The sequence below is a fragment of the Leucopleurus acutus genome (genome assembly GCF_964270905.1).
Source record: "Leucopleurus acutus genome assembly, chromosome: 3".
NCBI classification, from domain to species: Eukaryota; Metazoa; Chordata; class Mammalia; order Artiodactyla; family Delphinidae; genus Leucopleurus; species Leucopleurus acutus.
Window position 1 is genome coordinate 70,445,553 of NC_139145.1, and position 24,038 is coordinate 70,469,590.

General features: G+C 39.8%; 1 protein-coding gene across 1 annotated transcript in view; it reads right to left on the bottom strand.

Moving 5' to 3' along the window:
- Positions 1-14,589: 14,589 nt before the first annotated feature.
- Positions 14,590-24,038, bottom strand: part of CCDC192 (coiled-coil domain containing 192) — a gene marked incomplete at its 5' end in the record, with an annotated part of 196,370 nt that continues 186,921 nt past the window's right edge. The window contains one exon of the mRNA XM_082835232.1: positions 14,590-14,934. Coding sequence (XP_082691358.1) covers positions 14,690-14,934 — 245 coding nt within the window. The 3' untranslated portion in view covers positions 14,590-14,689. The remainder of the gene's footprint in view (positions 14,935-24,038) is intronic.

Consider the following 24,038-nt stretch of genomic DNA (forward strand, 5'->3'; position numbering starts at 1 on the left):
TGCTCTCCTCTGCGGCTCTGAAGCTTTCTCCCTCTGCCACCCGCAGTCTCCGCCCGCGAAGGGGCTTCCTAGTGTGTGGAAACCTTTCCTCCTTCACAGCTCCCTCCCACTGGTGCAGGTCCCGTCCCTATTCTTTTGTCTCTGTTTATTCTTTTTTCTTTTGCCCTACCCAGGTACGTGGGGAGTTTCTTGCCTTTTGGGAGGTCTGAGGTCTTCTGCCAGCGTTCGGTAGGTGTTCTGTAGGAGTTGTTCCACGTGTAGATGTATTTCTGTTGTATTTGTGGGGAGAAAGATGATCACCACATCTTACTCTTCCACCATCTTGAAGGTCTCCTTTTAGTGGATTTTTATGTCTCTGTGTCTTGAAGACAAAGCCAACAACTGATTTTTCACATTGGCCCAAGGCGATCTTCCCTGCTCTAAGCAGGCAGCCAGGGAGTGCAGGTCACTTCTATCACCTAACATTAAAGAGAAAAGAAGTGAGAGCATAAGGCAGAAGGATTGGATGAGATCAAAAACACGATAGGTGCCTGGCGAGCAATCCTTGGCAGGTGCCCCAGAGCAGCTTCAGCACATGGACAGAGCCCAGGAGGATCATTTCCTTCTTCAGGTTAAAAAAGAAAAGCCAGCTATCCTCTAAGAGGTGGTCTATTCATACTGTGCATCATTAGGTCATTTATTTGAAAATTGTAGGTAGTACTAAAAACAATAGTCATTTTCTTAACACCTAGATGAATGGGCTTCTCCCTGCATCACCCTCTGCACCCCTGGGTCATATTAATATTAGCTTGCGTGTGGGTAGTTTTCCAGGAAGTTTCAGTCTTGGTGAAAGCTTGAACAACCCATAGCCTTTCTAAAATTTCTTATATGTTTCCCATCTACTTTTGTTCTCTCGGTCCACACTTATCTTTAACGGAAAATAAAGGGTAATCACCATATAGGCCAGGAAGCAGCATTCTTCCTCATAACCGTAATTATTCTGGAATTAGCAAAACCTTTCTGTCATAGAATCCAAAAGTGGCTTCATGTTTTCCCTGCCCTTTAGAACTCAGCAGTCCTTCGCGTCAACGATACTGTGCAAGTTTCCAAAGCACTCCACGCCATCAGCCTAGCTAGCTTTCCTTGAGGAAGCTGATACATCTAGCCTTCTCTTTTCAATCTGCCAGCCCAGGAAACCTTGGACTTGGGCAGGATTTGCCTAATATGTCCAGGTTTGTTACTATGAACCCTTTTCTGTGTAAAATTTTCTAGACGCTTATACAACATGTAATAAGACCATGGTTCTTTGAACTCTTGAGCAGGTGTATGATTTTATAGCTCAATATTTTAAGATAGAATTTGCTTTAATCTTCCAGTTAAGCCTCTTTATGCAAACAGAGCTGCCAAGAGAACAAATGCAATTCACTTGCAAGTTTTTTGTCTAGTTAACAGTAAGTACGCAAATCAGTTTCCTGTTCACACAAAGGATTTTCTTGTGTTTAAAATCTTTGACCAAGGGGACGTTGGCTTGGGTAATTATAAGGAATTCACAGCGTTTATTATCTATAGTGCTCTGTGCACCAGGATGTGAAGAGACTTAGCAAGCAGCTGGTAAGTACCAAACAAGTATACTGCCAGCACAGAGCTTTTAAAAAGGACCTTTGTATTGTGCAGCAAGAAGACATCACAAGGGTCTGCGTGGAAACAGGGCTTCAGTGCAGTGAAAGGTATCAGGAAGTTGGAGGCAGCACAGAGGAAAGGAAAAGGGAAGCTTCATTGTCAAGATAAAATTAAGACAAGGGTTTGCAAAAGGTCCATTTCCTTCAGGTTTTCTGTTCAAGGTTTTCCTGAACTTTTCTTTTTTTTCTGTCATGTATTTCTTCCTTTTTCTTTAAGAAACATGAAAACATTCACATTAATAAGTATTTCCAAAGAGGCTCCTGAGTCTTAAGGTCATGGCAGGTTTGAGTTATCTTTGGAAACAAATTGTCTGCAGTGTTCACAGCAGCAGCCCGGTAGCTGAGGCCCTGCATGCTGTGGGAGGGATGGTACGTTGGGAGCATTGCTGATGTACCCTTCGCACAACACAGTGATACTTTACTGTAGTGATGTAACCCCTCACCCCAACGTATTTTTTTTGGGGGGTGGACTCCCCAATATATTAATTGATGTGCTTTGTCCTTTTTGTCAGGCTGTTTAAATCTCTTCTCTTCACTTGGTTGCCCAAAGATTTTTCCCTTCAGCCCAAATAAGTTAGACATAAGTTGCACATTGCTTTAGGGAAAGGAAGACGTTATGAAACCTCAAAAACAAAGGTGGCATATTCTTGGTTCTTAGGTTCAAAATCGCTGGTTTAGATAGAAGACAGAAAAATTTACAAGCATCCTTGAAGAACCAGTTTCTCTTGTGGTCAAGTCTGTGAGAATGTGGACGTGAGGAAACCCCCTGTTAAGTGTGCAGTTTGGAAAATAGAAACGTATGACCAGGATTTGGACCATGGGTCAGCAGTTCTCAGGGAAATGACCCCTCCCTCCCATGCCATTCTGATGTGGCAGGTGGCAGGTATTGATGAAAGCTGGTGGCACAATGTACTTAGGGAGGAGGGGCCACAGACTGTTTCTCAGTTTATGCGCACTTGAAGTTACGAGCAAAGGCATTTCAAAACTCTCCCAAGAGCAGGTCACTGATGTAAGCTGAGGAGAGCCACTGGGTAGGTCCTGTGGCAGGACTGAGGGGTTACATCATGACCAGGGGACTGAGGCCACATGTTAGCAGATGGACAACAGATGCTATGTGGGAGCCAGGTCAAGGTAGCAGCCCCTCCAAACACCATGGGAATAAGATAGGATGAGTCACACCTGGAGCAGGAAGCCAACCTGGGCCTGACACATAAATAGACACCTACTGCCCGCTGCTGCAGGGGTGCCATCTGCTTACATCCTCTCAGAGCTTATTAGCATCAACCCCAGGATAAGGATAAAGAAGAAACAATCCTAAACAGACTGAGTTTTGTTTCCTATTAAATTTTTTATTCGAGATCATTATAGATTCACACGCTGTTGTAAGAAATAATACAGAGATTCTGTACATTCTTTACCCAATCTCCCCAATGGTGATGCCTTGCAAAATTAAAGTATAACATCATGACCAGGATATTGACATTGATTCAGTCAAGGTACAGAACATTTCCATCACCATAAGGATCTTCGTATTGCCCTATAATAACCACATGCACTTTCCTCCCTGACCCTTAACATCTGACAACCACTAATCTGTTCTCCATCTCTATAATTTTGCTGTTCTGAGAAAGTCTTTATTTCTCCTTTAATCTTTGAAGAATTATGTCACTGATATAAAATTCTAGGTTGATGGCTTTTTTCTTTCAACACTTTAAATATTTAACTTTCTTTGTACTTGCATGGTTTCTGACAAGAAGTCCACTATAATTCTTATCCTTATTTCTTTATAGGTAAGGTGATTTTTTTTCCCTCTGGATTTATTAAAGATTTTCTCTGTATCTGCTTTTTGAAGTTCGAATATGATATGCGTAAGTGTGTGTGTTTTGCATTTAACCTCCTTGGTATATTCTGAGCTTCCTGGATCTGTGATTTGTTGTCTATCATTAACTTTGAAAGTTCTCAGTCATTATTACCTCAAACATTTCCAAATTGTTCAGCTATTCTTGTTCCTTTGCTTTTACATACAAATTTTAGAATAATCTTTTCTATATATACAAAAATATTTCTCAGATTTTATAGGAATTATGTTAAAACTTTATATTATTTTGTGGAGAGTTGATGTCTTTACTATGTTGAGTCTTCCAATCTGTGAACACAATATGCCTCTCTGTTTATTTAGATCTTTGATTTCTTTTATTATCATTTTACAATATTCAATATACAAGCCCTATACATGTTTTATTAGATTTACACTAGCATTTTTTTAATTAAAGAAATAAGGTGATTGTAAATGGTAATGCATTTTTTATTGCAGTGTTTTAATTACATATTCATTGCTACTACATAGAAATACAATAATTTTTGTATTTTTATCTTGTATCCTGAGACCTTGCTGAACTCACTTATTATTCCTATAAGTATTTTTCTAGATCCTTGGGATTTTCTACAAATTTGTAATTTGGGACAGTTTTATTTTTTCCTTTCCAATCTGTATGCCTTTTATTTCCTTTTCTTACCTTATTGCACTGGCTATGACTTCCAGCACTGTGCTGAGTAAGAGTGGTGAGACTGGACATCCCTGCTTTGTTCTCAATATTAAGGGGAAAATATTCAGTCTTTTCTCATTAACTGTAATGTTACCTGTAAGTTTTTTGTAGGTGCTCTTCATCAAGACAATAAGTTCATGAGGGAATAAGTTGAACAACTTTTTCTCTATCACTATTTCTCTGAGAATTTTAAAATTATGAAAGGGTATTGAATTTTGTCAAATGCTTTTTGTATATCTGTTGATGTGTTATGTGATTTTTCTTCTTTAGCTTGTTAATATGGTAGATTCCATTGATTTAGTTTTGAGTATTGCACTAGTCTTGTATCTCTGGAATAAACCTCTCTAGGTCATGATGTATAATTATTTCTCATTATTGCTGAATACTGTATGGCTAAAATCTTGTTAAAATTTTTTGAGTCTATATTTATGAGGGATATTGGTCTTAGTTTTCTTTATCTGGTTTTGACATCAAGGTAATACTAACTTTATAAAATAAGTTGGAAAGTATTCTCGTGATAATTAATTTTGTGTGTCAACTTGGCTAGGCCATGGTACCCAGATGTTTGATTAAACATTATTCTAGATATTTCTGTGAAAATATTTTTTAAATGAAATTAACATTTAAATCAGCTGACTTTGAAAGCAGATTACCCTCTATGATGTGGGTGGCTCCCATCTAAGCAGTTGAAGACCTTAATAGAAAAAGACTGACTTCCCTTGAAGGAAGGGGAATTCTGTCAACACACTGCCTTTGAACTTAAACTACAACATTGATTCTTCTGAGGGTCTCCAGCCTACTGTGCAGAGTTTGGACTTACCAGTCCCTATACTCACGTGTGCCAATTCCTTAAAATAAATCTCTCTCCCTTGCTTGCTCTCTCTGTCTCCATGAATGCATGCACACACACACACACATCTATCTATCTGTCTATCTATACACACACACACACACACACACACACACACACACACACACACACTACTGGTTCTGTTTCTCTGGAGAACCCTGTCTAATACATTTCTCTTCTATATTCTGGAAGAGATTACATAAAATTAGTATTAATACTTTTAAATATTTAGAATTCACTGGTAAAATTGTTGGGCCTGGGGATTTATTTTTTGTTTTAAAATTATTAATTCACTTTCCTTAATATTTGTAGCACTATTCAAATTATCTGTTTTATATAGACTGAGCTGTAGTGGTCTGAGCTTTTTTAAGGAATTGGTTCATTTCTTCTAAATCGTCAAATTTCAGTGTGCAGATTCTCTTATTATACTTCCCAGGAACTGTTTTGTTCCTGATATAACATGCTGTGTCTCCTTTCTTTTTTCTTTGTCAGACTTGTGGAAGTTGTCAATTATATTGATCTATTCAAAAAACCATCTCTTTTATTGATTTTTTTTAGAATTTTTATTCTTCTCTTGTTAAATGGAGTGTTCTGTGAGTGTTGATTAGATACTGTTGGTTAATGGTGTTGTTGAGTTCTTCTATATCATTGCTGATTTTCTTTCTTGTTGTTCTATGAATTGTGGAGAGAGGGGTTTTAAACTATTTAACTACAATTGTGAATTTGTCTGTTTCCCTTTCAGTTCTATCATGTTTTATTTCACATATTTTGCAGCTCTGTTGTATATGCCAATATATATAGCATTGCTATATCTTCTTGGTGGACTCTTTTATTACAATATAATGTCCCTCTCTATCTCCGGTAATTTTCCTTGCTCCGAAGTCTACTTTATCTGATATTAATATAGCCACTACTTCTTTCCTTTGAGCAGTTTGTATAATATATCTTTTTACATTTTTAAGTTTTCAACCTACCTATATTATTATATTTGAAATGGTTTTCTCAGAGGCAGCATATAGTTCAGTCATATTCTAAATCTGCTCTTCCATTTCTTGTGTTTTAATGGTATATTTATATCATTTATATTTATATGGAACTGTTACTATGTTAGGGTTTAACACTATTTTATTTTTAAATTTTCTGTTTGTTTACTTATTTCTCTATTTTCTGTTTTTCTGCTTTCTTTTGGGTTATTTGGGCATTTTTAAAAAATCTATTTTGATTCATCTGTCTCTCTTTGTATAGCATTTTTAGTGGTTACTCTAGATATTACATTATATATACATTACTTATTAAAGTCTCTTATTGGCTATGGGAAAGAATTGCACATTTTCAAATGCATTTGAAATGATAGTTATCTCAATGATGTGTGTATTGCTTTCAAGGTGAAAAGTATGTCAGTGCCATTTCATTATCCAACTGACTATAATTCTGTAAAATTCTTTAAAAAAAATGTAACAGAATGAAGAGTCTCATAATGAACTCTCAAACTGGGAGCAAAATTAAATTGTTTATTTTATAAAGCTGCCATAATATTCCCTTTGTTCCAACACTACTTAGATCATCAGGAAGAATTAGGAATCATCCATGAGCATCTAATATATATAAGACATGTGCTTTACCAAGTTATCTAACTTTAGGGCAAATTGTAATCAACTTCATTTTGGGGAAAATTCCACCAAACTCATCTTAAAACAAGCCTTTTAGTATAACTAGTACTAGCTGGCAATAAACAAAACATTTAACTCTCTCATTTCCTTGATCTGGGAAAGTGATGAGCAGTTCAGATTGGAAGTTCCCTGTTCTGTGTTTAATGATTATAATTAATTGTACCTACAGTTAGGGGTGAGAACAGCAGATTGAGGTGCTGAGTCACCAGCAAGGTGGGATTTCCATAAGTTTCTTGGGGAGCAGAACCCAATGGAAGTTTGGCCCCAGCAAGAATTTTTGGGTGGAGGTGTGGAGTCTTTGTGATTTGCATTTTTAATGGAGACTTTAAACAGTAGGGCTCATGTGAATCTCAATCTGCAAACTCAAGTCTGCACAAATTCCTTTCTTTATTTTCTATAAATTATTTGAATAGTGACTCTGAGTCCCTATCCCACGAAGGAGGCAGGAAGTTTGACTCATTTTGAGTCTTCCCTTCCCCTGGCTTCATGCCAGGATTCTTGGTTCTGAGACACTTCTCTGTCATTTGCTGATGCTGAGTCCCCTGTCTTCCCAGTCAGCTTGGTCCCCTCAAGTCTGCTGCTTGTTCACATTGAAGACACACATGGGTATGAAACTCGTGGCAGGGCTTGAAATCCTGGTCCTCAGAATCCAACCTGCCTGGTGTTCCATGTGGCTGATCCCTTTGAGATCCTGCTGCATCCCTAAAGCAAGGGCAGGGAGAAGGGACAGTTTCTTGCTGCTGATGGGGCACACATGCCTCTCTTGATCTCCCCTCAGGGGTGGAGGGAATCCCTCCCTGTCTCCTCACACTCCCCTCAGAGACTCTTTCTCAACCCTTCTTTCTGCAATGGACTTAAGCTTTGGAAACAAAAGCACAGAAAGAAAGTCTCTCATGGTTAGCTTCTCCGTTTGCTTTTATACAAAACTCTTGGGTTCTAGACAAGAGAGCAGAGAGCAAGCTACATTTTTAATGTGGGAATAGAATGAGATAAATACAGGGAGAAAAATGCGTTAATAATCTGAAAAAGCATTCTGTTACAGAGTAATAAAAGACATATGAGCTTATTTTTTAACCATAACCTGGTGAGATTTGGCGATCCCTGGGTAACATATTTTCCTTGTGATGCCAATTTGAGAATGAATCTGTGTAAACGTGTCTGTATCATAAGGAGTCAAACTGGAGTAAGAACATCACACTCAAGCCTAGTTCTGAAACTTACTAGCTGTGTGACTTCAGGCAATTCATTTAATTTGCTCTAGACAAGGGGTCAGCAATTTTTTTCCATGAAGGCCTCGATATTTCAGCTTGCTGGCTATAGGTCTCTGTTACAACTATTCAACCTTGCCACCATAGCAGGAAGACAGCCCAGAGACAATACCTACACAATGAGCATGGCTGTATTTGGATAAAACTTACCTTATAGACAGTGAAATGTGAATTTCATATAATTTTTGTGTTATGAATATGATTTTTTTTGTTCAGCCTTTTAAAAACGTAAAAACCACCCTAAGCTCACCAGCCACACAAAAACAGGTGGCAATCCTGATTTGGCCTGTAGCTGTAGTTTGCTGACCCCTGTTCTGGACTCTACAAGTCTAGCTCCAACGTTTGGAGTTCAGTTTTCCCATCTGTAAATAGGAAACACAGGGTTGTCAGTCAAGCAGAGGCATAATTTTTATTTATTTATTTATTTATTTTTGCGGTACGCAGGCCTCTCACTGTTGTGGCCTCTCCCGTTTCGGAGCACAGGCTCCGGACGCGCAGGCTCAGCGGCCATGGCTCATGGGCCCAGACGCTCCGTGGCATGTGGGATCTTCCCGGACCGGGGCACGAACCTGTGTCCCCTGCATCGGCAGGCGGACTCTCGACCACTGCGCCACCTCTGGGAAGCCCCAGAGGCATAATTTTTAATTCTACTTTATAAATTTAAGGCATTACTACTAAATATGCTAAATGTGCTAAGGAGACCTAATGCCTAAGTTTTCATCTAAATAGGAGAAAAAAGTAACTAGAAATAGAACAAACAATCTTTACAGATGTCCCTTAATTGTCTTTGCTTCTCCATCTGCATGAAATAGAACTGATGCCACTGGATGCAAAGGGGAGTTTTGTAGATGAAATAAGTAGAACGTCTGTGTGTTGGATTTCTTCCTTTAGAAAATACCAGTTCTGTTAGTCATCATTTACCTACTTACTTGAGCTTTGTGGTGTGGGTCAAATGACATTTTTCTGTCAGAATTCCCTTCTACACAGCACACACATTAAAAAAGAAATAGAGAACAAATGTATGGATAGCAAGGGGGGAAGAGGGGGGTGGGATGAATTGGGAGATTGAGGTTGACATATATACACTGCTATGTATAAGATAGATAACTAATGAGAACCTACTGCATATCACAGGGAACTCTACTCAATGCTCTGTGGTGACCTAAATAGGAAGGAAATCCACAAAAGAGGGGTATAGTATAATGTATAGCTGATTCACTGCTGTACAGCAGAAACACAGCATTGTAAAGCAACTGCACTCCAAAAAAATTGATTAAAAAACCCCCAGAGATTTAGAACCTGTCCTGAACTGATGAGGAAGCTGCAGTGAACTCTTGGTTACTTTCTTTAGGTCTTTGTGCTGCCTCTGTCATGCATACGGGAATATGCATTACCACTGAATGTAAAATGAAATAAAATAATCTATTTGAAAATGTTTTAATTAACAATTGAATGTAGGATGTAATGTACTCATTTTGTCTAAAATTTTTTATCGAAAAATTTCTTATTTTGAATATATATATATATATATATATATATATATGACTGTAAATCAAAAACTCAAGACATTTAAATTTATGGTAACAACATACCAAACTGGACCTGGCGTACGCATTGTATTCCAGGCAGGGATTCCAAACCATTTATCTATAGGGCAAGGCAGTTAAGATAAATGTCTTAAGCAGCCTGGTATAAGACAATAGGAAATGGTGGGACCCAGGGCACACTGTAGAGTGTGGCCTCACTCTTCTTAAAAGCAATTACTTTAAAATAAAACACAATGAGCAAACCAAAGCCAAAACAGTTTTGACCAAACCAATTAATATGATCAGTTGAATCTGGACAGCTTTGTGACCCCTCTTGTGGAATAAACTTGAGAAAGAAGGTACCCATGGAAAATTGTTTTTCCTTTAAATGGCAATGCGGGCTAACCTGAGAAAGATGTGTAGACAATGAATGTCTTTGTTATATAACTGCATAGGGGTGGTGAGTGTTGTGAAAGTTATACTGGCCTGGGGCCCGCGGGCCCTTGTTCTGGCATTTCCTAGTTATAAGCTTGGGATTAATTACCTAGCTAAAACCTATCTCATGAAAATTAAATAAAATAATCTATTTGAAAATGTTTAGATAACTATAAATTGCTATGTAAATATTAGTTATACTCCTATATACATAACTGTTGGCTAGCAAATGCAGGTGCCTAGCAAGATAATAGGGCATCTACTATAGCTGTTTATTGTTTCTTTCACTGTTACCATACCAACATCATTCAAATAGGAGCTACGCAATAAGGTACACCTTGGTTTCCCTGGTAGCGCAGTGGTTGGGAATCTGCCTGCCAATGCAGGGGACGCGAGTTTGGGTCTTGGTCCGGGAGGATCCCACATGCCGTGGAGCAACTAAGCCTATGCGCCACAACTACTGAGCCTGCACTCTAGAGCCCATAAGCCACAACTACTGAGCCCGTGTGCCACAACTACTAAAGCTCGCACGCCTAGAGCCCGTGCTCTGCAACAAGAGAAGCCAACGCCATGAGAAGCCTATGCACCGCAACGAAGAGTAGCCCCTGCTCGCCACAACCAGAGAAAGCCTGCACACAGCAACGAAGACTCAATGCAGCCAAAAATAAAATAAAATAAATTTATATTAAAAAATAAGGCACATCTTTTTAGTACAGGGCCAAAGATTATATTATCAGCTTTTTTCTTTTAACTAGAACTCACTGTTATTATTGTTTGGACCCCATATGACAAAGAGCTGGTGCTAGGCTAGCTCCTTCTCTCCCCTTCAGCTGTCATCTTTTGCCTGTGATAACATCATTCTTTGAAAAATGTGACATCAGACAATAAACTTTTGTTTAAGCTTATTTGTGACTTTTAAGAAAATGGATTCAAGAGTTATTAGACAATACATCATGTGAGTTTTTTCACCCAAGAACAAGAGATTGGGTATTATTGGATTTGAGCACTAAGGGTCATTCTTGTTAAATAAAAAGCAAACTTAAACCTTTGGGATGGAAATGGTCAGACAATTCATTAAATGTCCTCTTGCCACAGGTTCATGTTTTTGGGAATGTACTGAGTATCTAACTCAGATGCTCAATTGCTCTGGGAACCTGATAAGAACTGTTTTTAGTGGTTTTTTTGTTTGTTTGTGTTACTGTAAAAGACCTAATTTCATTAGGTATGGGAAATCTCATGGCCAGCCCTATCTTTTGCTGTGAACTTTGTCCCAGTGTACTAGTACTTTATTTTAAAAAGGTTATTTCCTACTTGAACTAGCAAAAAATGTTCTCTCGTGTATGGGAAATCTTAACAAAAGATTTTGTTGTAATAGCAGGGGAGAAATTATAGTAATAATTTAGCCTTTAGAAATTAGTTTTTTCCTTTTTTTTGTCTAATTTTTTCAAATTATGAGAGTCGAATTTTTGAATCTCAAGCTGATTTTCCAAGTCCTTTAAATGTGTTTCTTTTCTTATGTCTTTTGGAATAGTTTTGTCTCTGCAGTCCCCATACTTGATAATTGCCAAATATATATTATTTTGACTTAGGCCGGCAACGTTCATCAGCACTTCTCTATTTATTGCATTAAAGCAAATAAATACTTCAGTGTAATACTTCTTTACTTCAGTGTAACGTAGAAGCAAATGATTGGGTTTGGGGATAAACAGAGAGTGTAAGAGATAACTAAAACTTGACTGAATTCATTCTTTCCCAGAAATGCATTTAGGCAAAAATATTATAGTTTTGCTGAACTTCATTGAAACCTAAGGCACCCCCTTCACATTTCCGGATCAGTTTCTCCAGTGACTTACTTTTCTGCTAGTCTTTAACAGGTCTATTACTATGATTTCAGCTTGTCATGCACATAATAATGAAATTAAATTGTTAAAAAATCCAACATTTATTTAAATTGATTAGCCATACCACACGTTCAACTTAACTTCCTCCCTGAGAAAAGTCAATGACTGGTGAAAAAGGAGAATTAAAACTCTGCATATATTTCTGTAAATGTTTTTAGACTATTAGAGAATGGCTTTTGTTACTTGTTAAATAGTTTAAATTTTTAATTTCCAATGAGTTTGAACCAGATATATTACCTTATGATTGCCTAAATTTTCTTTAAGAATAAGGGCATCAGCATGCTGTCTTGTGATATTTACAACAGATATTTTAAAGATCAGTAAACTGTTTCAGCAATCCACCTGGCTCTTAAAAAATGAGACTTTGGCTTTACAGTGTGGGCTATAATCTGATTTGTAGTTTGTCTGAACCAGGTATTTGGCACAATCTGAAGTTTACTACCCAGTTCTCTGGAGGAATGGCAGAAAATGGAAATGAAATTTGGGGGGCACACAATGGCATAAATGTTCAGGGAATGTGAAATTTTGTACTTATAAATGTCTCAAAGGCCAGAGGCCAGTAACAACTCTTCTCACCTCCCACCTCCTCATAAAACCTGGATATCTAAAGAATTCTTCTTGCTTAGGTGTCAGTAACAGAGATTAGTCTGTTCACCTTTGGACCAAATCTCCCCCCCACCCCCGATTCTGATTTGAGGATAACCTAGACCTGAGTCAAGATCAGTTTCTTGTAAAGATGGGTTTGCAGGGTAATATGACTCTCGATGCTTTCTTCTTCAGTGGCTGGTCCTTAGATATGTAGAGGTGACAGGCTCTATTAATTATTAACAGCAGCTCCAGCTCTGTCATTTTATCTCCGCTGTAAGGCTACTTTCATGCTGAGGGTTGGCCAAGACATTAGCCAGGGGAAATTGATCTAGAAGTGAACACCCTCCTATTTGGGGTGTGATGAGGTGTTTTTTTACCCCCCTCCCCCTCCCTGCTTTTCATCTTTCTCAGCCTCAGTATCCCATGGGATTAAGATAATGTTTGGTAAAATAAAGAAATGGAGACTTGATGATCAAAATAATACAAGAAAATTGCAGGGAATAGTTTGTCTTGGAGATAGTCCATTCTTACCAAACTGAAAGATTTAGAGCTTTCTCACAGTAATATGCAGTAAAAACATGGCAACTTTCATTCTTACCATGGTGTCAGATGCAATGGGCAGAACTTCAAGACTGGAACAGGGTACCCTCATCAGTACCAGAGAAACAGGAAAGACAAAGGGGATCATAAGGTTTGAAGAGGTGAGAAGCAGGGACCAGAGAGAAGGGATTTCTGAAGTGAGGGACTGATGTAGACTCCATGGAAAAGCTTCTTTTGGAACCGTGGAAAAGTGCTTCAAGTCACTTTCTGGGGTAGGTGTGTATTCATGATCATAGAGTTGTAAGTTGGTTTCATTTCTGATAATGGACTGCACCTGTACATACTTGCAGACGTTTCAGGTGAAATTCTGAGGTTATGTACAGATATGGGAAGATTCTAGCTTTATAGGAACATAGAACCTACTGGTAAAACCATGGTTTTATTTTGTAGTGAACCTCTAGAGTCAATATTGCAAAGCTATTATGAGTCCAAAACTCAATACTTCCTTAAAAAAAAAAAGTCAGGTTTAAAAACTTTGTTTTAAGGAGACTCTTTAACTGTGCCTGTGAATTCCTGAATGATAAAAGTTGTGATTTTCATGTTTTCTATGATATTGCTATCATAGAAATAGCTACTGTGCCTGGTAGATAGAAGAGTTCTGATGAGTAGTTGTTGAACTGATTGAATTAAATCGAGAAATAGCAATACAGTCAGACTCATGGGATAGCTATAGCTGTTTGCCTGAGTCCTGCAGTACAGAGAGAGTAAGAATTAAGCACCAAGGTCTTAAAGTTAGTAACTAGCTGGTCTTGTTGGATGAGAAATAGTTCATTTGAAGGGGATGAGTGGGATATGATATGAGGTCTTCTACTCCATTAATTACAGGGCAGCTTTCCTTTGCCCATCCTCTATTTTTCCTGATGTTATCTTGTGCCATCCACAGCTCCTCGGTACAATTGTAATGGTGTATTTTGCTTTGGTCTTAATGTTGCTCGTAAGGGAAAAATCAGTGTTATGTGTTTTCCCAAGGAGATGTTGTCCCAGGACACTTCTCCCAAAGGACCGCGGCTCTGATTCATCCATTCTTTATTTCTTTTGATTGGTTTCGTTTTACTTCATTTCTACCCTTGCTAAATGCTAATAAAATACATGCCATTGAGAAATATATTCTAGAGGATACAAAAAGACAGACCTCATGGCTATTTAATCTGTTGGCAATGATTCGCTCTCAGTACCCCAACATTCCCCAGTTTGAAGCTCACCCTCCATGACTGCTTTCTGTTCACAGTTGAGCTGCATAATAAAATGGGATTCATGCCACTCTTCCCTTGCAGTGTGACAAACCTCTGGTAAGAGGATAATGCTAAGTTCTTTGACCATCTCTCTAGCTTTGTGTTTTTTCCTCTCCCTCTGTTATCAGGAATATCTGAAAACAAAGTATTCTACAGCTGTGTGGATTATGTGACAAATGTCTAAAGGGGAAACATTCAGTGTTTGCGTCTGAGGACTTCCCTTTGTTTTGTTTCCTTCCGATATGAACCTTATAGAATAGGTCAAACCCGTGAACTTGAACTTGAGTTTGCCAGTGAGTCTGCTTGGGCTCTGGACTTTACCTTGATGACACTTAATAAACTTTTATTGTTTTTTTTTTTTTTTACTGAGAATCTTTGAATATCCTCGTCATAGACCACAGGAGTGATGCTATTATTAAAGAAAATTGGCCTCTTGTAAACATTCTGGAGAGTCTTTGACCTCTGGGAAAGGATGGGCCTCCCGCTCGGCTTCCAGCTGCTGAATCTTCCTTTCCTTTTCTTCTAAAATTTCTTCCAGCTGAGTGATCTTCTCAGTCTGATGGGAAACCTGGGTCGACAACTCCACAATCAGGTTGATTTTTCGGTCACCTTCTTCCACAGGCAGGAGACCACCACAGCCCTCTTCCAGTGAGCTGTCTTCTAAAGCAAACAAGCAAAGGAAAATCTGAACAGTTTTAATTGGATTTCCCAGAACTCAAAGAAAGGGAAGATGAAAAAGTTTCATTTCTCACGTTCTTAAAAGAGAACACAGATGTTGCGTCATCCGGCCAGATATACTGAGAACGGAATCTGGACCAGTGTGGGGAAGGACCCTGGGTGCTCGTGAAAAGAAATCTTAGAAGCCTCTGGAGAGGGAGGAGAATCAGTCTTTGCCAACTCTTGTTTATACGCATTTAACTTTCAATTAACCATGGGAATGAGCTGTCCTTGAAAATCCAATCTACAAACAGTAGCCATCCCAGATTTCGTGTTATCTTTTCTTCATAATTCTTCACAAGAGCTACAATCAAGTAGAAATACACTTCAATGTGAATTTTAATTTGACTGGGAAAAAAAAGGTTGCCATTGTCCCTTTTGGGAAAAGTGATAATGAGAAAGGACTAGTTTCTTAACCCAAGTCAGCTTTAGAGTTGGCAGGGGTGTAATTTGAGGTGATCAGGAAAACTCTGTAGCAGGGTATAGAGATTAATTTCTTTTAGGTCTGAATACTTTTCAGCATGTCAATAAAATCACAAATGCCTCCTGAATATAAAAACTTGTCTTTATCAATTTCTATAAGGTAACCCCTCAGATAAGGATAAAGGTCTGAGTAAGGAAGGAGAGAGAGGCTGTGTCAAAGAGATAAAAGATTAGTGACTGGAAGCAGGAAATCCTTGAAAACAAATATCACTAGATGGTCAAAAAATTTAACTACTGAAAGGAAACCTCATTCTACTAGATTTTAGCAGTACCACCCTCCACATCACTCATCCTGAAATTTCTACCATTAAAATAATTTCTCTACGTTGTATAAAAGGCAGACTTCAGCTATAAAAAGTAAGGGACATCAAGGGCTTGGGTACCATGGTAGGATTAATTGAGCTAATAGCGTATGAATGAACTTGACATATGGTGTCTACAGCTAATTGCTGTAATTGAGGGTCCAGCCTCTACTCGAACCGCAGTGAAAGCAAACCCACAGCTGCACCTGAAAGAAACATAACGGTAAGTCCAGGGTACAAAGGGCTGCTACTATTGTGTACCTATACACCTGTTAAAGCTGGGGCAGCTTTGTTGTGATAGCCAGTGCAGGCAGGGAATCACCCATTTCTCAGCAAATAAAACTAATTTGTGGCCATAATTTTCTCGAGAAGTCACGGGGTGAGAGCTTGAGCACTGCATTGCACACTGGACACAATGCTTTGGCTTCACAAAAGTGATGAGAGGAGAGATCAGGCTGGTCTCTGCTTTTAGAAATTACTGTCAGCAATGTACTACGTTTCAAGAATCTATGGAGAAATCTTTGTTCTGAATATATGAGATTCTAATGATAATATTTAAGGAGATGGTAGTTTGGGTATCTTTCTTAAAAAGCAATGAAAAAAATCGCAAATCGCAAAGAAGCATTTGATTTGTGCCCTCTTCAAGAGGCCTGTGCTTTCAAGCCCAGAAGAAGGAGTCCATAGGATGGGGTGGGGGGCTTCCTCATTTGCTGATATGCTGGGCCTCACCTTTCCTTTTTTCTGACTACAGCTGTGCTACCCAATACGGTAGCCACTTACCACATGCTGCCATTAACCAACTGAATGTGGCTGGTTTGAGTTGAGATGTGCTGTAGGTAATAAAATACACATTTGATTTGGAAGACAGATTTGAAAATAACGTGAAATATCTCATTAGGCTTAAAAAATTGATTATGTATTAAAATGATATATTTTAGATTACATCGCACTAAAATATATTTTTTAAATCAATTTTACTCATTTGTTTTTACTTCTTAAAAATGTGGCTACTAGAAAATTTCAAGTATCATTTGTGGCTCTCATTATAGTTCTATTGGATAGTGCTGAGCTGGAGTTTCCTTTTGGATGAAAACTCTTTTTTTTTTAACATCTTTATTGGAGTATAGTTGCTTTACAATGGTGTGTTAGTTTCTGCTGTATAACAAAGTGAATCAGCCATATGCATACATATATCCCCATATCTCCTCCCTCTTGCGTCTCCCTCCCACCCTCCCTATCCCACCCTTCTAGGTGGTCACAAAGCACCGAGATGATCTCCCTGTGCTGTGCAGCTGCTTCCCACTAGCTATCTGTTTTACCTTTGGTAGTGTATATATGTCCATGCTACTCTCTCACTTCGTCCCAGCTTACCCTTCCCCCTCCTTGTGTCCTCAAGTCCATTCTCTACGTCTGTGTCTTTATTCCTGTCCTGCCCCAGGTTCGTCAGAACAAATTTTTTTTTTTTTTAATTCCATATATATGTTTTAGCATATGGTATTTATTTTTCTCTTTCTGACATACTTCACTCTGTATGACAGTCTCTAGGTCCATCCACCTCACTACAAACAACTCAATTTCATTTCTTTTTATGGCTGAATAATATTCCATTGTATATGTGTGCCAGTCTTCTTTATCCATTCATCTATCGATGGACACTTAGGTTTGGATGAGCAGTCTTTGAAACAAAGGTGGATGTGTTCCCTGCCGATGGCTCTTGTTAACATGTACAGTTGTTATTCGGGAGGGAGGATTGCTGGTCCTCAACTATTAGCACAGAGATCATGTCTTCTGTTACTCTAGAAGGTAGAGGCATGGAAATCTGGGCTTGGGAGAATGGGTTCTTAGGGGTTGAAGGGAGTTTCAACAGGAGAGGAAAGAATAGAAGGGAAATGGCAGCAAGCGGCAGTGGGAAGATGTTAAGGAAAGGAATGGCAGGCAGGATAGAGAGGGCTGGGCACCATGAGGCTCAGGGACAAAGGGGGCATCAGAAGCATCTCTCCTTGTCTATGTCTGTCAGATTCTCCTTTCTCGTTGACCTCTCCTTCAGTACTTTCTTTCCCCAGTTTTCCCTCTCTTTTTAGGAGATGTTATTTTCTACCAATTGCACAGGGAAGAAAGGAGTTTAGCATCATTCCCAAAGGCAAACTGGTCAAAAATATTTTTTAATTTGTTTTTTAAAAAAATAACGCAATATAGGTAAGACACTTCTTTCACTGAATTCTAATGATAAAGGGGTAAAAATGCAGCAGGGTGGCCTTACATAGGCAATCACAGTCACCAGGCCTATACCCTCTGTCTCTGCCCTCTCGGAAGAGTGTAGTAGAGGGAGAAAGTAGAATGACAATGAGAGAAAGAGAGTCAGGGTGTCTTGGTTAGCTCAGGCTACCACAACAAAATACTGTAGACTGGGTATCTTAAAGAACAGAAATTTATTGTCATAGATCTAGAGCTTGGAAGCCCTAGATCAGGGTGCCAGTGTGGTTGGGTTCTGGTGAGGACTCTCAGCCTGATTTGCAGACAGCTGCCTTCTTGCTGTGTCTGCAAATGGTAGAGAAAGAGATCACAGGTTCTTCTTATGAGGGCACTAACCTCATTCAGAGGGCCCTGCCCTCATGACCTCATCTAACCTAATTACCTCCCAAAGGCACCATCTCTAAATCCTAGTACATTGGGGGGTTAGGGCTTCAACATATGGATTTTTGTGGGGGACACAATTCTGCCCATAGCACAGGGAGAAGATAATTGGAAAAAGTGTAGAGAAGAAACATGAGGCTGAAAAAAGGAGAAATGGCATGAGACCTTTAATTCTACTGTAATGTTTTCATGTATTACATGAAAATGCTGATAAGGAGACAAGCTAAAGAATTGGTGTGCCAAAAAGGAGATTTCTCATACAAGTATTTTACCATTAAATGATCTCTTTACACATATAAGAAAAATATTTTTGTTCCGTTTCTAAACACGTATGAATAATAAAAGTGTTTTAAACTTTTCAATAAAGTGAGGGACTCCAGGATTCACATCCTATTTGTATTGGAAACAGCCCAATGCCACTCCAATAAGTTTTTCAGACTCTACCACTAAACTTCACATAATTTTGTCTGCACTGCTCTTCCCTACTTCAAACTCCCTCATCTGTAATAGGAAGGGATGTGTGTCCCTAAGGTCCTGACAGCTCTACATGCCCCCAGATCTCAAACACCTGTTGTCTTCCATGGCCTTTTGCTAGAAGCTCAGATAGTCTTGCCAAGGCCATGGCTGCCTGAGATGTGGAGGATTCTGTCTGCTGACCAGATAATCTCAGGTTTAACCTTATACCCAGAGGCAGTAGGAGACCCGGAGACAAGAGAGAATCTTCTCTCTGTCAGACAGAGGGGACAAACCTGACTAGCGACAGTCAGGGTATGACATCATCACAGTTGCTACTATTGTAGAGGTTTTTACAAGTATACATTATTTTTCAGGATTTCCCCTCTTTCTGCCTTACAAAGGTGGGAAGCAGGAATGAGACTGCGGGTTTAGGGTCACGGCAAAGAGGAGGCAGGAGAAGGGGTGGTGATAGTTGTGCAGGTTTAGAAAGAGGACAGACAATAGGAGCCTTCTTCCAGCTGGGCCAGGCTACGTTCAGGTTTCTAAGTCACCCTTGAAGGACAAAATGCCTTTGGCCATTTCCAGCTTCCCATTCTTTATACCCTCAAAACCTTCATGCTCTTAGCACAGGGTCACATGAGAGTCATGTCAAAAATGACTAAATTGACAACAGCAGAGGTAATTGTACTTTGAGAAGCTTAGGGACTTAGAGTTGGAATGTGTGCTTTGCGGGTGCTCTGATCTCACCTGTACAGGAATTATTTCTGCAGCATCCCTAAATGATGATTTTCTAAGTGGCTTGCAGACATTGGTGTCCCTCAAGCTCTTCCTGGGTCAGCTGCCAATTGTAATCAAAGAATGAAATTTGCATTTTGCCACAAGTGCAGCTGCCTTTTGTTATAGAGCTATCTGACAGGTGGAAGGCTGTCATGGACAGACTGGAGGAGAGCAGAGTACAACTTACAGCTAATCAGAGGAAAGAGGTGTAGTGTGAAAAGTGGCCAACAAATGGCTGGAAAGCTTTTTAAAATTTTTATAAATATTTCTTTCTAAAAAGGGGTGTTCCCCTTTCGATCCCTTTACTGATATCACCACCCAAAAATGTTCATTGAACAGAGAAACGCTAAGAACCACTGATCGAGCATCTGATTCCAATACCTCTAACAGTGGGAAACACACTTCTTCCCAGTTAGATCTCAAGCATCCTTCATGGTCATCTTTTTCATTCATTCATTCATTCATTCAATAATTAGTTCGGTAACTGGGACCCTGCACATAGAGAATAAATCAGATGCCTGCTGGCTCCAGTCACAGTTCCACAGTTGGGTAGGAGAGGCAACACTGAGTTAGGCCCTAGAGGACACACAGGATTTAGCTTAAACAAGCACCTCCACTGGGTACTCACCTGTGGACATTTACTTTTCTCTCTGCCTTTCAAGCTGACTGCTGAGGCTGCCAGGTATTTACTCAATAAGAAAGACGCCCACTGGTGAGGTGATTAAATACCTCGCTCCCCTCAGAGGCACCCAGGATTACTGTTTGGCCTAAAAGACTATGTCAGCTTCCTCCTCTGCTCAAATGCCCATCACTCTGACTCACCTTCATGCTGGTTTTGAAAGCTGTGTATATTTCACAGTAACCACCGAGGGAGTACAATTTCATCTGTTGCCATACTTGGACTTGAAAATTGGCACATCCTTGTAAATATATCCCTCTCATTACTTGGATAAAATCCAAAATGACAAAAACCTTCCTAATTTTCTCTCCTTCTCTAGACTGTTGCAATGAACATTTGAGAATGGTAATTCTCTGCAATAAAATGATTCACTTACATTTTGCATTCTTGTAGCACAAATGTTTTACCTCTTGAAAATCAGGTTTGTCTTACATCCTGCAGACTTGTGTATCCTCCTCCATCAATGTTTTTATTTGAACACTTAGAATACATTTGAAGTTGGCAAATTTGTTGACTTGGGAAAAAACCAAGTAGCATTATAAGAACAGATTGACCTGGCAAATAAGTTTAGTCAGTTGAAATAATTAAAAAACAGTCTGATATTTGCTAGGAAGTTTTGATATGTATCACAAAACTCCCCATATCATAATGATGACCTGTCTTATAACAGGATTGTGTTTTAGAGGAAAAGTTTGAGGTGCAATTGTAGACTGGAGCAAATAGACATTTTCACCCAGCAACAGCCCAACAGTCCCATACCTAAGAGCTTAAAAATATCTGTCTGTTTTAATAAATGCTTTGGAAGGACAACATACTTAGTTGAAACCTTGATGGAAAGGCTGTAGCCCTGATGACATGGGGAAGTGCTCCGGAGAGCAAAGGGATCAGAGAGCCTATAGAACACTTGATGAAAAAAAAAAAACACTTAGGAAAAGCAAGGAGTGAGAGAGACTGTGTAGGAAGTACTTGTTGCTTCAAGCTCCTTGGCCTCAAGCAGACGCTGTTCCTGCGCCAGTCCCCAGAGCCAGCATGTGGGGTCTGCTGATAATGGATGCTTTGAGGACTTGTTTAGTGTTTGGGTACCAGGTGGAATGAAAAGCACTACTCACTAACCACTAGTGTCACTCCTGTGCTGGCAGGATGCTCTCACTGTGAGACATGTGTGGGAGCCAAGCAGGCCGAGGGAACTGCAGATTCCCAGTGTCCTTCCTTTGTCACTCTGAAGCATAAACACACTGTGATATCCATGCTCTCTCACCCAGAACATGTAGTTGAAGTACTGCAATAGCTTCATATCTGGCCACACTGCTTCTGCTACTGCCCTTTCAGTCTGCCTTCAACTCTGCCCGGAGAGGTTCCATTAAAACATAGGTTGGGTATAAACACTCTCTTGTCCAAAATTCTTCAATAGTTTTTCATTTCATGTAGACTAAAAACCCAAGTGCTTACACCGACCCGTGTGATCTGGCCCCCCTGTGCCTCGCTGACACACCTCCTATGCACCCTCCTCTCCTCATTCACCCTGCTACATTCCCACCAACATCTTCGCTATTCCTGCCAGACCCAGCATATTCCCACCCCAGAGCCTTTGCATTTGCTCTTTCCTCTGCCTGATAATTGTACCCCTGATCTACACATGGCCAATTCCCTCAATTCCTTCAGGTCTTTTCTCTCCAAAGTCACCTTCATATAATGAAGGCTTCCCTGGCCATCGTGTCTGAAATGTCAACCCAACCCCCATTGCTGAACACTTCAAATCCCTGTTCCCCACTTTGGTTTTACTGACAGGCTACATCTGACTACTCTATATTTTATTTTTATCTTGTCGCTAGTCTCTCTTCTCCACTAGAATAAAAGCTCGGTGAGGGCAGAGTAGCTTCACTACTGCATCCTCTTTTCCTAAAACAGCCTTGGCCCATGGTAGATACTCATTTGTTAAGTGAATAAATGAATGAAAGTTAAGTGCATAAATGATACAAAATCACCATGGCCGTGATCAGTCCAGAGGTTTCAATTGGTATATCACTAGGCTGGTCCCTCGGTTTTTTCACCAGGCACATTTTTTCTTCAAACAAAATTTTTCACTACTGCAATTTTTAAAGAAAATAAGCTGTTATGATTGTACAACATTGCAATTAACTTTTCCGAGTTTAATTTTTTTTAAATAGAAAAGTGGAAACGTTAGAGTAGATCTCTTCCAGATCTGTGGCTTAGATTCTATAAGCTACAAAAATGGTTTTCCGAGTTGTCCACTCATCGTTTTAGAATCTGGATACCTCTTCCCAAGATGGATTTGACCAGCACTGCAAGTGACATACTATTACAAAAAGAAACCTGGCAAGGCAAGATTATTTACAACTAGGGTCAAAAGAATATCCTGCAAGCGTGGCTTGAACATGACCCTTACCCTGATAAAGCAAACAGGAAACAAATGGCCAAGGAAACTGGCATTCCAGAACTTAAAATTCAGATTTGGTTTAAAAACCACAGAGCAAGACAGAGACGATTGGGGTTCAGCTCCTCCCTAGGAGAAGACCAAATCCATGGACAGAACCAGCCTCAGCCTTATACTCAAGAATACTTACCAAAAGGAGCCACGCGAGACCAGACATCCGTCCCAAGATCTCAATCAAACATTCTAGTTCAAGCCTTCAGGGGGAGCCAATTCCTTGATACTGCAAACAGGAAAACACTAGCCAAACAGGCATTCCAGAATCGAGAATTCAAATGTGGTTTCAGGACCCAAGGTCTCTGTACCCTGGGCAGAGCAGAAGTGAGCCTGTGAATTCCTTGGTGGATGGCCCAAATGGGAGACCTGGTCTGACAGCTCTGCAGCACGAAATTGACCTGTGCACTCTCCCAGGCGGATCTCATCATTTTCCTTCCTCCAGTTCTTTCAGCAGGAACCAACCATTTCTACCTTTCTCCCATCCCACGTATCCTCTGTCCCTTGTGTGATCCAAGGACAAAGTGTCATGATGCGGCCCATGCAGGCTGTGCAGGGAGGAAAGAACTCTCCTCTACTCTAACACTTGGGAATTATGTGCCAGTACTGCTGACTATAGGAGGAGACCCAGATACTCAGTATCCTTTCTGGCCCCAATACCAAGAAGAACGCCAGGATCACCAAGAACAGACTGACTACTGCAGTTGGAAGACTATTCTCAGCCTCAAGCTGAGCACAAAAAACAACCACCACAGGATCTGGGCCAGGTGGACATATCTTACTTTCTGCAGTGGTGGGATGAGTGCTGCCAGGCTCTGATTGCAGAGTGGGATCCTCAAAAAGGGACCCACTGAGGCAGACTGGTGGCCACAGCACACAGAGTCATGCCCTCAGCCAACAGCACCAGCAATATATAGAAACCTTAAGAAGCCTTTAGGTCAACTCCTGCCATCCACAGACTGTCAGTAAAAGGTACAAACTTTTTTGAATCCTGATCCTCAGGAAGAGGACCCTCCAGGATTTTCAGGCTCTTCTGAACACTCTGCAAAGCTCACCAGGGCTTGGGCTTCAGAAGGAAGAAAATAGCATTCTGAACCTGATCCAGGCCTCCTTTTTTTTTTGATGCAGATCAGAGCAACTTAAAGAACAATGAATTAGGAAATCATCCTGTCAGGGGCAAAACTAAAGCAGGGGAAAGGAAAAACCACTTGGAAACCAACATGGAGGTTGTTTTTCTTGTGGGCAGTGGTTATCTTCCGTACTCCACTAA